This window comes from Budorcas taxicolor, chromosome 3 (assembly GCF_023091745.1).
Source record: "Budorcas taxicolor isolate Tak-1 chromosome 3, Takin1.1, whole genome shotgun sequence".
NCBI lineage: Eukaryota > Metazoa > Chordata > Mammalia > Artiodactyla > Bovidae > Budorcas > Budorcas taxicolor.
In genome coordinates, this window is record NC_068912.1 from 46,057,011 (window position 1) to 46,073,339 (window position 16,329).

A 16,329-nucleotide genomic window follows, 5' to 3' on the forward strand; every position below is an offset into this window, starting at 1 on the left:
TATTTTGATCCACACAGTCAAAGGCTTTGGCATAGTCAAGAAAGCAGAAATAGATGTTTTCCTGGAACTCTCTTGCTTTTTCGATGATCCAGCAAATGTTGGCAGTTTGAACTCTGGTTCCTCTGTCTTTTCTAAAACCAGCTTGAACATCAGGAAATTCATGGCTCAAGTATTGCTGAAGCCTGGCTTGGAGAATTTGAGCATTACTTTACTAGCATGTGAGATGAGTGGAATTGTGCGGTAGTCTGAGCATTCTTTGTCAATGCCTTTTTTGGGATTGGAATGAAAACTGATTTTTTCCAGTCCTGTGGCCACTGCTGAGTTTTCCAAATTTGCTGGCATATTGAGTGCAGCACTTTCACAGCATCATCTTTTAGGATTTGAAATAGCTCAACTGGAATTCCATCACGTCTACTAGCTTTGTTCGTAGTGATGTTTTCTAAGGCTCACTTGACTTCACATTCCAGAATGTCTGGCTCTAGGTGAGTGATCACACCATCATGATTATCTTGGTCGTGAAGATCTTTTTTGTACAGTTCTTCTGTGTATTCTTGCCACCTCTTCTTAATATCTTCTGCTTCTGTTAGGTCCATACTATTTCTGTCCTTTATCGAGCCCATCTATGCATGAAATGTTCCCTTGGTATCTCTAATTTTTTTGAAGAGATCTCTAGTCTTTCCCATTCTGTTGTTTTCCTCTATTTCTTTGCATTGATCATTGAAGAAGGCTTTCTTATCTCTTCTTGCTATTCTTTGGAACTCTGCATTCAGATGGTTATATCTTTCTTTTTCTCCTTTCCTTTTCGCTTCTCTTCTTTTCACAGCTGTTTATAAGGCCTCCTCAGACAGCCATTTTGCTTTTTTGCATTTCTTTTCCATGGAGATGGTCTTGATCCCTGTCTCCTGTACAATGTCATGAATCTCCATCCATAGTTCTCTTGTGTTGTTGGAAGAGGGTGTTTGCTATGACCAGTGCATTTTCTTGGCGAAACTCTATTAGTCTTTGCCCTGCTTCATTCCACATTCCAAGGCCAAATTTGCCTGTTACTCCAGGTGTTTCTTGACTTCCTACTCTTGCATTCCTACTTTTGCTTCCTCAGTCTCACACTATTACTTGCTAGGGTGGAAACAGACTGAGAAATGCAAAATGTTTTTGCATTCTTCTTGTATGTTACATATTCAGGGGCATGTTTACACTATCGGAGTGGAAAATTTGGGATATTTTCATTCCCCTTTGATAAATCACAAAACACCCGTATGAAACTACACACACCCATGCACACAAACACACAGGCACACAAATACCACCTCAGAGAGGGGGGGGTCTTTCTTGAATTTTTTTTTGCTGAGACAATTAATAAACCAAACCTAAAGTCAAGTATTATGAGCAACAATTCTACTGATAAACCCGTTGACAGGGCATTCCACTGCTCAGCTTTAGAAACTATATGCTTACTCAGATTAATAAAATTTTATTTAGAATGTTTAGTTTTCTTTTATGTCTAACCTTCATTATATATTGGGATTGAGATCATTAGAAAAAATAAGCACTAGAACTTTTATCATTCTCTCTGATCAGAAATATTTTAATAAAACATCTACTCTTGGCAAAGTTAATTGCAATTCTAAAGATTCATTATTCAACACTTTTAATAGCATCTAATTCCACTAACTGTAATAGTAATACCCACTATTAGATACTTAGTATTATATACTTTTAATAATATGTGTTTAATTGTCCAGTTTATTTCGTGGTATTTGATGTATTCCAGAGTTCTGAATTATCAGTTACTAATCTTACCTTGGTTGTCCCCTGCTTGTAAACTTTCAAATGGCCACTCTATCTGATAATAAAATTAGAACTAGTATTTTAGTAAAAAAAAAAAAAAAAAGTACTCTCTATGTTATATTCCAAATCCCCTTACTTTCTCTTTCTATTCTTTGCTTTGTGCTTTACACTCCAGAAACACTGCATTTTCAGTAGTTCTCCACATGCAATATGTTGTTCTGTGTTTCTGAGGATAGTTCTTGCTCTGCCTTCGTTCTCCTTTTAACCTCAATAGACGTAAGCGCGTAGCTGTTATATGTGTTGCTTCTGCAATAAAAGTACATATTTGACTTTGGTAAAGGTTGTCAAAGCTTTTTTGTCCCTTAGTATCATCATTTGTAAAATGAAGATCATTCTGTCATTTTTGAGATTGCACCCAAATACTGCATTTCAGCCTCTTTTGTTGACTATGAGGGCCACTCCATTTTTTCTAAGGGATTCTTGCCTGCAGTAGTAGATACAGTGATCATCTTAAATCCACCCATTCCCATCCATTTTCAAAGATGATCCCACTTCATAACACTATTGTGAGGATGAAAAAAGTCCTCTTTGCAGTACTTAGAAGAGAGTGTTGCACTTAGTTAAGTACTCTATGCAGGTTAGGTGCAATTATTTTTTAATGGTTAAACTTTGTTCTTCCACTATGAATCAATTTAGAGACTTTTGTTTTAGAAACATATTGCCTTCAAAACTCAAAGCAACCTACCAGACATTTTGCTTCCTTATTTAATAATGGTAAATGAGTGTAAAATTGCAGTAAATTCTTTTATTTTTGAAGTATATACTGGCAGATACCTGAAAAGTAGACCTCATTAAAGTGGCTAGTCCCTGATCTTCATGAGGTTGATCTTTTGCCCTGTGGAACGTATGCTTCTTAAAATCTCCAGCATACCAGCTGCTCCTTGCTTAAGTTGTCCAGTCTGCATGATGTGTTCAGTGTAAGGGATCATTATGATATGCTATGGTATGGCCAGATTGTTTCAGATTATGTATATTATTACAAAAGATAACTCTCATATTCTTGAGGCAAACCAGTAACTGAATATTTGTATTTTTCTCCCATGAATGTGAACTGTTTCCGATCCCTTTTCCACAGCACAGGATGAAAAGTACACATTCACCAAATCAATGGCCATGTGCAGTGTACCTGTAGGCTTAACTAATCTGCAGTAATACCACATTTGCCATAGACACCACAGTCCGGATTGCACTTTGGTCAAATCTGCAGTAGTTTACATTCTCCAGGAATCATCTAGTCTCAGCAGGGCCAGACTGGGAAATGAAACAGAAGTAGAAGATAGACAGACTACCACCATCTCTCACTATTCTACCCACTCCAGACTATGATAGTGTGTTTGATTTAGTCTCTTGACCAGGGTTTCAGAAGTTTTCTGGCCTTCCCAACTATTGTAGCTATAATAACTCTTACTTCGCAGACCAGAGACCCATTGTGAGGGTTACTTCTACTGACACATTTAACATTTTGGTTATACACCTAGAGGGTTGGGTATAACCACTACCTGGGTTTCCAATGAATTTGAGGTTCTTTGTTCATCGCAAAAGAATTCAGAGATGAGGCAAAGAGGTTAAGAAAGTGAAAGTGAAGTCGCTCAGTCGTGTCCGACTCTTTGTGACCCTGTGGGCTGTAGCCCACCAGGCTCCTTCCTCCATGGGATTCTCCAGGCAAGAATACTGGAGTGGGTTGACATTTCCTCCTCCAGGGGATCTTCCCAACCCAGGGATCGAACCAGGGTCTCCCGCATTGCGGACAGATGCTTTAACCTCTTGAGCCACCAGGGAACCCCTAAGAAAGTGAAGTGAAAGTTTCTGTAAGCAAGGTTACGCTCTCAGAGGGAGAGTGAGCAGGCACTTCAGGAGCTGCCACCGGGTTTCTTTATCAAGCCACTTATGCTGCTACTGCTGCTGCTAAGTCGCGTCAGTCATGTCTGACTCTGTGCGACGCCATAGACGGCAGCCCACCAGGCTCCCCTGTCCCTGGGATTCTCCAGGCAAGAACACTGGAGTGGATTGCCATTTCCTTCTCCAATGCGTGAAAGTGAAAAGTAAAAGTGAAGTCACTCAGTCGTGTCTGACTCTTAGTGACCCCATAGACTGCAGCCTACCAGGCTTCTTCGTCCATGGGATTTTCCAGGCCAGGGTACTAGAGTGGGTCTCCAGTGCCTTCTCCAAGCCACTTATGAGGGGCCTACAAATGAAGGGGTGGAATATTCACTGGGGAAGGAGGGATTTTTGTCACCATATAGCTTGAGTTAAAAGTGTCATGGCCTCATGGCGTCCTTATACAATGATTACTTCTGTTAGACTAATCTTATGGTAATAAGGGCACAAGGAGCAAAAGATTGCCTTTGGATTCAGGCGATTCACCCTTTTCCCTGCCTTTCTTTGTCTGCTACTTGGACTCTTATCACCCTAAATGTATGGTTTCCTATCAGTCTGAAGGCTCCTACTTTACTTTGTCTGTCTATGAACTCCTGCTGCTTATAGGTTGGGTGGTTTAGGCCCTTGCCCCCATTTCTCTGCTCATACCTGGTTATTTACCTGCTGTAACACCTGGAGCTGTGCTTCACTTAGGCCCACTGTGAACTTTATCTAGGCCTGTTTTTCACCCTGTCTCTGTAGGTCCCACTCCTCAGATATCAAGTCAATGAAGAGCCTTTCCAGTGTCCTTGAAAATGTGTGATTTCCCCCCTTCCCCAGTTGCATACAGTTACCTTGGTAAATGGCCGTAATTCCCTTTGAAGAAGTAGAGGAATCTTTATAGTATTTACTTGCCAGGATGTTGTAGGGTGTTTCTTTCTACACGACCTGACCACCTCTTCAGTCAGCAAGTTCAGGATCTGAAAATTGGCTCATGTCTGGGAACTGAGCAAAGTATTGTGACTTTTAATAGGAGTGTCCACCCTCTGACTCCTGACTTTATTCATCTTCCCTGGACAGTGCCCACGATCAAAATCCTATTGATTTTTAAAAGGATTTATTGCCTGGGAACTATATTCAGCATCTTAAAATATAATGGAAAATAATTTTTAAAAGAATATAGATATGCACACATATATGTTTATCCAAATCACTTTGCTGTACACCTGAAACAAACAAAATATTGTAAATCAACTATACTTCAGTTTAAAAAAAGGCTTTATTGAAATCCCACTACCTCTCTTTTTTCTTGTATGTATGACCTCAGCCAAAATGAATCTCTCTGTCCCCTGAATTCTTGTAGACATAATGCTGATCACACTCTGTTGTTTGTTATACTTATTTCTGTACATCTTCTGCACAGATCTTGACTGTACATTAGGCTGAAACTCTCATTTATCATTTTATTCTTTAAAATACCCCACATAGTGCCTTGAACATACGAAGAAAGCTGTGAAAATTTAATGACTTGATTTTAAATTGCTAACTTTTCTTCTGCCACTTAATTAAAAGGCAAAAATACATTTATCCATTAAGAAGAATATGTTAGTGTTCTATTTATATACTATTTTGTATATGTAAGCCTATATACTAAAAGACAAAATATTTTCATATATATATGGAATTATATATGTGTGTACTAAGCTAGATTATTTTTTATGTTAAAGATTAAGATTTTAATTATTCAAATGCCAAAATCTAATTACTAAAATCTTTCTTTACAGATAATTTGTGGTAAAAGCCTTTCAGTGAATGACATTACTCTTCGTACTTTGAAAGAAGAAGGGTACAAAGCTGCTTTCATTGGGATAGGTGAGTAGCTTATTTTCAAATATTTTTCTTTGTAATTTTTTTTTACTTCCTGACAGTATTCAGAAGAATAAATACCTTCAGACATTTTTATGGTAGAAGTTGTGTCTGTTCAGAAAAGAGCACATAGAAATGAATGGCCAAAGAAAATTTTCTGTTTAATAATGAGCTGTGCTGCCTCACCTCATTATAGATTGACTTGGACAAGGCAGTCTTTACCTTCCCATTCTCTCACCATATTCTCATCACCAGTAAACATCTAAGATGCAAAGTGTTTTCAGGTCATGCCACAGAAGCTCAGAACTCGGCTTAGAAATATCTAGATGCTATAGCTTTCTCTTTATGATAAAACAAATTAGTTAAATTGATATTAAGAGATAGAACTGGCTGGTGCATGGGGATGACCCACAGAGATGTTATGGGGAGGGAGGTGGGAGGGGGGTTCATGTTTGGGAACACATGTAAGAATTAAAGATTTTAAAATTAGAAAAATAAAATAAAATAAAATAAAAAAAAAAGAGATAGAACTGGCTCATTTTCTTTCTTTTTGTATTTTCTAAAGACTTTTCATATTTGGCTGAAGTATAAAGATGTTTGATCACAGTTCTGAATGTCACATAGTGTATAACTGCTAAGGCAATCAATGTGCCCTACGGTTCCATATTTTGCCTAAGTATCCCAGGGAGATTGAGTTTTCTAACACGTTCCCCTTTCTCTTACCCTGTACCAAGACCAAAGAGAACACACTGTTGATATAATTTACTCTTTGTCTTGTGAACTTTGTACTTATTCTCTCATATGATCATAGTCTGAACAGTGAGTGGCATATAAACTGAGTAAGTGCATCCTCAGGTCTTAGTTTGTCTGTCTCCTCTCTAGTTCACTTTCTTTGAATATAAATGTCTAGTAAACCTACACAGAGGTCAAAACTGTTTCATCTCTTTAAGTAATCACATGCTAGATAACATTTGTTTGGGGGCTGTCATTTTTCATATGTTTCTGGAGTAAAATCATCAGGAATGCTTTTTTGCCTGCTAAATTTTTATCAAGATGGTATGTGTTCTCTTACTGGTTAGTTGATGGAAAGTCTTAAAACCATCTTGTCACTCCCTTTACTTAGGTGAAAAATTAGGAAGAGGCAGACAAGTTTTCACTGCCTTCTAGCTCCTAAATGTCTTTATTCAAGCTCCTTTCTTTCATAAACTTGATTGCCATTGTCATCAATATTTCTGTAGGTTATTTAAGTATAATTATGTGAGATGAAAACAGGAAAGAGAAAATACATAGGAATATATTGCCTAGGTTCCATTTTTAGCAGCATTACCCTTGACTTTGGCTTTATTTTTCAACATTGCATTTGTACTGAGAATTTTACATAAAGAAATAGGGAAAGTATTTTTTTCACATACCAATACCAGCAAAATTAAATCATTAAGTTGCTTTTACTTTCATCAAATGCATAATAAAATATGTTTTGTTGTTCTTTAGTTGCTAAGTCGTGTGCAACTCTTTGTGACATGGTGGACTGTACCCCTACTAGGCTCCTCTGTCCGTGGGATTTCCCAGGCAAGAATACTGGAGTGGGTTGGCATTTCCTTTTCCAGGGAAAATGTGTTTAGTTAATAATAAATGAAAATTTAGTCAGGCAATAGGTCTGAAACATTAGCAATGTTTTCAGATAGCTATTTGAAATTCACCATTGTAGTTTCCTATAGCTGCTACTGCTAAGTCGCTTCAGTTGTGTCCGACTCTATGTGACCCCAGAGATAGCAGCCCACCAGGCTCCCCCATCCCTGGGATTCTCCAGGCAAGAACACTGGAGTGGGTTGCCATTTCCTTCTCCAATGCATGAAAGTGAAAAGTGACAGTGAAGTCGCTCAGTCATGTCTGACTCTTTGCGACCCCATGGACTGCAGCCTACCAGGCTCCTCTGTCCATGGGATTTTCCAGGCAAGAGTACTGGAGTGGGGTGCCATTGCCTTCTCCGAGTTTCCTATAGCAGTTGTATGTAAAAGACATGGAATTGTATATGCTAATGCAGTTTCATGTATCTCTATGAACTTTGTCCACAAAGAATCTCTGTACTGAAGAGATAGGGGCCAAATGAACAGCCAATACGTTGAAACATCTCCAAATTAACTGCTCAAGAAGCAAATTATATCAAAATTGGGAAGAATTGAATGTTTTATCAGTCTGAGTGGTTTCAGTTATAAAGTGATATCTTCCATCGCAAGAATCAGGAATGTTTCAGAGTTTTCTTTTATTCCAGTAAGTCCCCTTCCATATGTTATTTGATAGTGCTACATCCCATTCACAAAACTCCATTTGACTCTGCATTGAGGTGTGAATAAAGCACTTAAAATGTGAAGTCCTTTCATATTTATGTTTCTGTGCATTTTCATGCTGAGAAGTGAATCTTTTGACATTTTAGTGTAGTGATGTGTAGAATGCAGTTATGTTCTCTTTGAGTATTCTGTATGAAATATGTACAAGAAAGTTTCATCTTGTCAAAAGAAAAAAAAAAGGAGAGTGGTGTTCTGTGTATAGGAGACAAGTAGCCTTGCTCTCCAGGAAGTACTTCCTTGATACTCTTGATTGCCAAGTTGGGAATGTATGACCTTTCTGTTACCATCTGACAGCTTATTACTTAGACAGCCTCACATCTTTACATGCTTGTGTTCATTTATGCTTCTATATTGTAATTAGACTTCACTCACCTTGTTTACCTACCTTTTCCTACTCAGGATAGAGAAGTGAATTTTGGAATAGGAATTCTCTATTACTTAGGATATAGGTTTGGCCACTTTAAGAAAGGAAAATAATAAAGACTTAAACAAGATATATGTTTAGTCCTCTCTCAGTTTAACAGTGTGAACCATCCTCAACACGTGTCTTCCATCTTTGGTTCTTAGGTGGCCAGTCTTTCCACATTCCTACTAATAAAAATTGGAAATAAGAAAGGGAGTTCCTTTCTTCTTAAATTTATGACCCAGAAACTGCACATGTTACTTCTGTTTTTATCTTATTGTGTACACTCTAGTAATATAAACATACCTGGCAGCACAGGTTGCTGGGAAATATAGCCTTTAGCTGAGTGGACCTAGTGCTTCATTAAACTTCTATTTTTATATAGGAGGAGGATGATAGATAGATAGAGAGTGAAAAATGGAAGTCTCGCCCTTGATGTGCATCATTATTTGTATTTGACACATAAAGTCCTTATTGAGAGAAATCGGTGAGCAGGTAATAGCCAAGAAAGAAACTCAGAACTTAGCACTTAACCTGTTGATTATAATGATAATGGAGTATTTTCTCTTTCTGTCATTGCGAATATCAAATTTTAGACCTATGTTTGTAACTATGTCTCATTCTCTGTTAGTCTAAAAGAAAAATAAAAACTTACATTTGAATTAAATATAACTTATGAAGGATAGCTTTGTAAATCTGTGCATAAGTCCATAGCATGTAAGTCCATCTTAGATTCTGAAGTTTACTGATTTTTAATATTGTTTGTGCTATTGCTGGTGAAACTTTGCTCACTTTTAGGTTTTTTCCAAGTTCTAACAGAATCCATTAAGGAAATTGTCTCATTGTACATACATCACTGTGAATCTGAAAGAGTATGTCTCTTTACCCATGAAAGGTTTAGTTTTTTCTAAGTGAAATAAAAATACGTGAGATAAAGCTCTGTGCCTTATTCAAACTGGATTGAGTTATCTTTGAGATAATTGGTATTTTTTTCAAAGACTTTAAGTTTTTGGTATTTTTATTGAAATAAAAGCACTGGCACAGGGTGTTACTGTCAGTGTTTAGAAATAAAGTTAGAACATCTTCTGTACAGGTTTTTTCAAAGTATTGGATGGCTTTCTTTGGTTGGTATTAAAATCAATATAATGGATGACAATCATCATTTTTTTGTTATTAAAAATGAGCACAAAATAATAGAAAATACCAGTGTGTTGCACATTGTTAGGGTGAGTATTATTTTGAGAAAAATGTTTTTCCATCATATGTGTATTTGTTTTTGGTGTATGTGCTTGCACATGCATATTGCATTATACGGAAAATGTGTTTTTAAAATGGTTTTATTAGTCAATGCTCAAAACCCACTGCTGTACATTGTAAAGGACCTAAAGTACTAATTGCCTTTTCCCCATAGCACGACAACCCTCTCAATAAGCAGCTGCTGAGTGAATTAAATAGGTTTTGCATGATTACAGTATTCTAAGTATTTGTTTCTTTTTCTTTTAGTTCTTTTGGGTGATTATATTCTAGAGCCAATCTGAGTATCACTGTTCTAGGTGACTGAAGAATCAAACCCTTAAGGTTTGATTCAAAGTAGCCTATTTCCCTCCCCCACCCCCCTTTTTTTTAATTTGGCTACACTAGGTCTTTTGGGGGCATGAGCGCTCTCTAGTTTTGTTGCACAGGCTTACTTGCCCCGTGGCATGTAGAATCTTAGTTCCCCGACCAGGGATCGCACTTGCATCCTCTGCATTGGAAGGTGGATTCTTAACCACTGGATTGCCAGGGAAGTCCCTCTCTTCCCATTTCTGATCGTCCATTTTATGGTAATTTACATCTTACATTCTCATAAAGCATGACAGTGATGAAAAAACTAAACAAACATGTAAGGGAAGGAACATCCACTAAGACACTCTCAGAAAAGGTGTAATGCTTTATATATTCTTTTGACAAAGTAGTTTTCTTTCTTGAATTTTTGTTTTTAATACTTGGGGAGAGAAAGAATTATGGGGTAAATAGCAGTAAAATGCATAATTATAATCACAATAGATACAAAGGGAGCAGAGACTGCAGGAGGATATTAAAAAGCTGAATATCACCACGCTATGCTTTACTTGTGTTGACTCCAAAGATTTCTCGTGAGACTGTCGCTGTTCTCCTCCTTTCATGTTCCTAGGCTACTCCTTAGCCTCCTAACCAATCTCCTTGGTCACTATTAGCCAAACAACAGAAATAGTGATCTTTCTAAAATTAGATCTCATCACATCATTCTCTCATTTAGATTCCCCCACCCCCCCCATTCAATAGCTCCCTATTTTCTTCAAAATACAGGAAAAACCCCTTAAAATAGACTGTCGAGGCTTTTCATAATTTATTAACAACTTATGTCTTTATTGACTTATTACACTAGGTGTTGCAGACATTTGAAATGTTTTCAGTTTTACCTCATCTCAATCTTTTAAAATCAATTTTTGGACCTGGTGTTGCTTGAACCCAGAACTGCCACTGTTTTCATATTTGTGTTCTTACATGTCCTTTTTTCTACTTCATGTAATTCTCTTTGCTTGTAATGATCTGTCCGCTACCTTCACTCTTTACCGTGGACAAATAAAGCCACTTCACCATCATCAGTCATCACACCATTATGTTTCTGTTCCCTCTCTGAATGTCCAGATCCGATACTAGCATTTATTACCATGTATCATAGTAGACTGGTTATGTATTTGTTTCCACCACCAGATGTTAAAACTCTTGTAGTCTGAAGAGTCTGTGTGCCTTACTCATTGATAAATCTTCAATGTCTAGCACAGTTCCTGGCACACAGTAGGAACCCTATAAGTATTTTTAAATTTTTGATATTAATGCAGCTGTTTTGACTATTTGCCAAAATAAGTTGGTAGCATGTTAAAATATGTTGGAGTTTTAGGGTATTACAATATTAATCAAACACAAGGAGAAATAGCTACTACATTAGTTTTAAGGTAGTGTTATAATATAAATGAAATGAAAAGTAGGGACAGTGATATTAGTGGTAGTGATAATGATAGTACTAGCAGTATTAGCTAAAATATTCTATTCTCAATCTTTAATATAATTTATGCCATTCAATTTTATGATGACCTTTGAAGTAGATATTATAAACTCTATGGATAAAAATTAAGGCCAAGCAATGTTAAAGAAAACTAGTAAATAGCAATCAAAACATGGAAAGAGAATTTTATACAGAATGTAGAAAAAGTGTAGTAAATGCAAACATCTATGTGTGTGAAGTTGCTTCAGTCATGTTCAAGTCTTTGAGACCCCATTGGCGACTTAGCATAGATGTTTGCATTTATTTCCCAACCCTGGAATCAAATCCAAGTGTCTTACATCTCCTGTATTGGCAGGCAGGTTCTTTGCCACCTGGGACGACTTTGGCATAAAAAGCTGTTGCAGCGCTTTCCTAGTGGCTAATGCAGGAGATGCCAGTTTGATTCCTGGAGATCCCTGTGGGATCCAGGAGATCCCACATGCCACTGAAAAACTAGGCCAAGCACCACAGCTGTTGAGCCTCTAGAGTCCGAGAACTGCTACTACTGAAGCCTGGGTTCCCTAGATCCCATACTTTGCAACAACAGAAGCCATCACAATGAGAAGCCCTTGCACCGCAACTTGAGAGTACGCCCTGCCCACTGCAACTGGAGAAAAGCCTTCACAGCAGCAAAGACCCAGCATAGCCGAAAAACAAGAAAGAAAGAATAGAAATTTAAAAAAGGAAAAAAAACTATGGCGGACTCAATGACTGAAAATCAACATGTTAGTTGATGACAGCTGTTTATATTGAGGAGTTCTACTTAATGATCTTGAACATGGAACTTCATAATCTGAAAGAATTAGGCTTTATTCTTAGCCTTACTTTTCTTATTGTTACCACCATTGAGTTTCTTCTGTTGCTATCAGAAAAGAATATTTTTTAAATGTGATGATGCCCAAATATTGTAACAGCTGAAGAAGAGATAATTACAATTAAGGAAATCCATTGAGAGACCTCGGTATTAAATTTGCTAGTGCGGCCTTTAGTTAAATCTCTTGTGCCTTCTTAGAGCCAGAATTCTTCTCTGTAAAAGTTATTCTTAATTAGCTTCTTAATCAGGAGTTTCTAAATTGTACACAATCACATATACTTCCATTTATTTAGAAGAAAATGAAATGGGGTTTTTAGACCACCCATTTCTGAAAAACTGAAGTTGTTTAAGAATTATGCACAATTCTGAATAGATTATTTTAAAATAATAAACCTGACTTAATTGTAAGTGAAAGAAAGGGCATGGATATTTTGCCAATCCACATTTTTTAATTTGCAGTAATGTCTACTCTAGTGTCATTTGTAAGTACTCCGGTATAATTGTGAGATGGCTCCCAAGAATTCAGAAATGAGGGAAATAGAATTCCAGCTGAGAGTTCATTAAATCATCACTTAATGGGTTCAAGCAAAGCCCCCAGAAGGAGATAAAATAGATGTAGGACAGTTAGTCTTTGATCATATTAACATATCTATAGAAAGTGCATCTTAATCTACAGAAGCAGTTAACAGGGGCTGGTCAACTTTCCAATCATAGAAAAGGCAGTGGGGGTTGGGGGGAAGAATCTGCGGAAACTGGCGGTGTCTTTTTAAAGGCACCTAAGTCAATGAACCTGGAGTTATTTGATCCCCTATCCTGAAGATATATATTAAGTCCATCCTCTCTACATTTCCTTGTTCTAAGTTTACCAAGCTGACACTGATTCCTAAACAGTTCAGTTATATTAGACCATTCTAATCATGGCAGCAGGAGTAAATCTGGTCCCTAGGATGCATATCACTGCTTCTCTGAGTAATCTTTTTTGTTGTTCAGTCACTAAGTCGTGTCTGACTCTTTGCAACCCTAAGGACTGCAGCATGTCAGGCTTCCCTTGTCCTCTCCCCTCCAGAGTTTGCTCAGATTCATGTCCATTGAGTTGGTGATGCTATCTAACCATCTCATCCTTTGCTGTTATATGATACTCTGATATGAAGAACTTTCCACCTATGGTAACACTACATAAAAATAAGCTATGTATGTCTCGATACTTTTTTTGACTGTCAGTACATTCAGAATAAGTCATATTTTCTTAGTATGACTTTCAACTGACTATCATAGCTGTCCAAAATATACCCCTTTTTAACCTTCCCACTACCACATTTCTAGCCATTCCTCATGGGTAACCTATAGTCTCCCACCATTATACCTTGGCTATACTCTGAGAAAAACTTTGTCTGTCTCCATATGGTAAAATAAATACTTATAATATTAACTTCAAATTATATTTCCTGCACGAAACTCTCATACTCATCCTGCTTAGATACATGTTTGCTCTATGTTCACACATAGCAAAATGTTTTATTTGTTATTTATAGGGCTGAACTTATTTTTCTTATTTTTGGTTGTGTGCATATATTCACTCCTATACCCCATGCATGAATACACAATATTAAAAACCTGTGAGAGCTGAGATTAGTTTTTTAAATGTATTCTACACTTTTAGCATGTTTCTTGAGACATTTAGTATGTCAATATGACTTTTTGAAATTTAATGATCAAAATCACTGTGGAAAGGGACTGTAACCATGAAACTAAAAAACGCTTACTCCTTGAAAGAAAAGCTATGACTAACATAGACAGCGTATTAAAAAGGAGAGACATCACTTTACCAACAAAGGTCCATATTGTCAAAGCTATGGTTTTTCCAGTAGTCATGTTTGGATGTGAGGGTTGGACCATAAAGAAGGCTGAGTGCCGAAGAATTGATGCTTTAGAACTGTGGTGCTGGAGAAGACTCTTGAGAGTCCCTTGGACAGCAAGGAGATCAATCCAGTCAATCCTAAAGGAAATGAACCCTAAATGTTTTTTGAAAGGACTGATGCTGAAGTTAAAGCTGCAATTCTTTGACCACCTGATGCTAAGAGCCAGCTCACTGGAAAAGACTCTGATGCTGGAAAAATTTGAGGGCAAGAGAAGCAGGTGACAGAGGATGAGATGGTTGGATGGCGTCATTGACTCAGTGGACTTGAGTATGAGCAAACTCTGGGAAACAGTGAAGAACAGGGAAGCCTGGTGTGCTGCAGTATGTGTGATCACAAAGAATTGGACATGGCTGAATGACTGAACAACAATAAATTGAAAAAGTGAAAAGAGAAACAAAGGAAAAAGTTGAAAAATGGCATAATGACTTCTTAAGTTTGAAACTATACTTGATCAATTAACCTTTTTAAAAATTTATGTAGTTTTCGGGTATCTTATTTTTGACAAAATACAAAGATATGTTCATGATTTTGATTACCTGCTCAAAGGCGTGCATGCATACTAAGTTGCTTCAGTTGTGTCTGACTCTTTGTGACCTTGTGAACTGTAGCCCTTCAGGCTCCTCTGTCTATGGGATTCTCCAGGCCAGAACACTGGAGTAGGCTCCTATGCCCTCCTCCAGGGTATCTTCCCAACCTGGGGACTGAACCCCAATTCTTATATCTTGCATTGGCAGATAGATTCTTTACCACTAGTGCCACCTGTGAAGACCTATTCAGGGCAATAAGTTTCTAATTTTAACTGGTTTAGTTAATAACATTTTTACATTTATGCCAAATGATTATACCCAATATTATAATGTTGTATTGAATATTAGGTATTTTTGAACATTTTTAGTAAAGGCAAAGCTATTTGCTTGAGGGTATTTAATAAGTATTTTATGGTGAAGATGATGATACAAGAAAATCTTTTCTAAAAAATAGATTTTTCTGCTGGTAGAATTCCTGGAATATTATAGGTGCTCAATAAATATCTATTGAACTAACCATTGATTTTAAGCATATTTACTACTTCCATATCGTAGTCAAAAAGGAAGTAATTTATTTAGCAAGAGGATTATTTTAGAATATTCTGTAGCTCATGTTCTTTTTATTTAAAATTTTATGAAGGAATGTAATTATATTTTAAATATTGAATGCATCCTTGGATTTCTTTGGATAAAGACATGGAGACATTTCTATTATATTTCTCTATATATTTTTTATAGAATGAAAATATATTTCACTTACAGTAGTTGCTGATGTAACAGGAGCCCATTGTTAAAGCACCTGCAATGCATGACCTACAACAGTCATGGGTTCCATCCCTGGCTCGGGAAGATGCCCCGGAGAAGGGCATGGAAATCCACTCCAGTGTTCTTGCTGGGAAAATCCCAAGGACAGGGCAGCATGATGGGATACAGTTCAAAGGGTCACAAAGAGTCAGACATGACAAAGCCACTGAGCACACATGCACACACTGGCTTATGACTGATGGTTACATCTTTTCGGTGGGTGAAAATCATCATCTGATCTTGGAATGGGATATTATTGAACTTTCACTATGGAAGTTAGGATGGATTTTCTTAAATGTAGCAGTCATCCTGTAGGTATGGGTTATCCTCTACAGGTAGAATTTTGATATTGGAGGATAAACTTTGAAATAATTAACAGAATTAGAAATCACTTAGATAGTGGATATTATCATAGAAGTATTAAGAAATGCCACAGTACACAACCTCCATTTCCAAACCTCCTGTTCAATGAATTTGTATCTAAAATTCACGACTGTATCAAACACACATGTATAAAACATCAGTGATTTCCAATTAGAGTTGAGGCATACTATTGGGGTAAAGACAGCTTTATTCACATTACAAACTACACAACTCTGTATATCTTACCCTTTTGTAAATCACTGTATTTAAAATTTGATAAAGGAGCCCATTAAACACTGAAAGATATAAAAGAGGCATGAGAAATGATATGGAAATGGCAGAGTTGATGTAAATTAGAGGAAACTAGGTATATTTCTACATATGCTTTAGTGTTCTATCAGTAGAAGTAAATTTTCCCAAAGAATAGAAATAAGAAAATTTGCAAGCTAATCTGTGTCTCATTTATCACTTATTTACTATTTATACAGGTTAGATTATACAGTCTTTGGCTAG

The 16,329-nt window shown here is 36.9% G+C and overlaps 1 protein-coding gene across 1 annotated transcript in view; it reads left to right on the forward strand.

The window, feature by feature from the left end:
- Positions 1-16,329, forward strand: part of DPYD (dihydropyrimidine dehydrogenase) — a 934,615-nt gene that overhangs the window by 271,443 nt on the left and 646,843 nt on the right. The window contains exon 8 of the mRNA XM_052637354.1: positions 5,490-5,577. Within this exon, the coding sequence (XP_052493314.1) occupies positions 5,490-5,577 (88 nt within the window). The remainder of the gene's footprint in view (positions 1-5,489; positions 5,578-16,329) is intronic.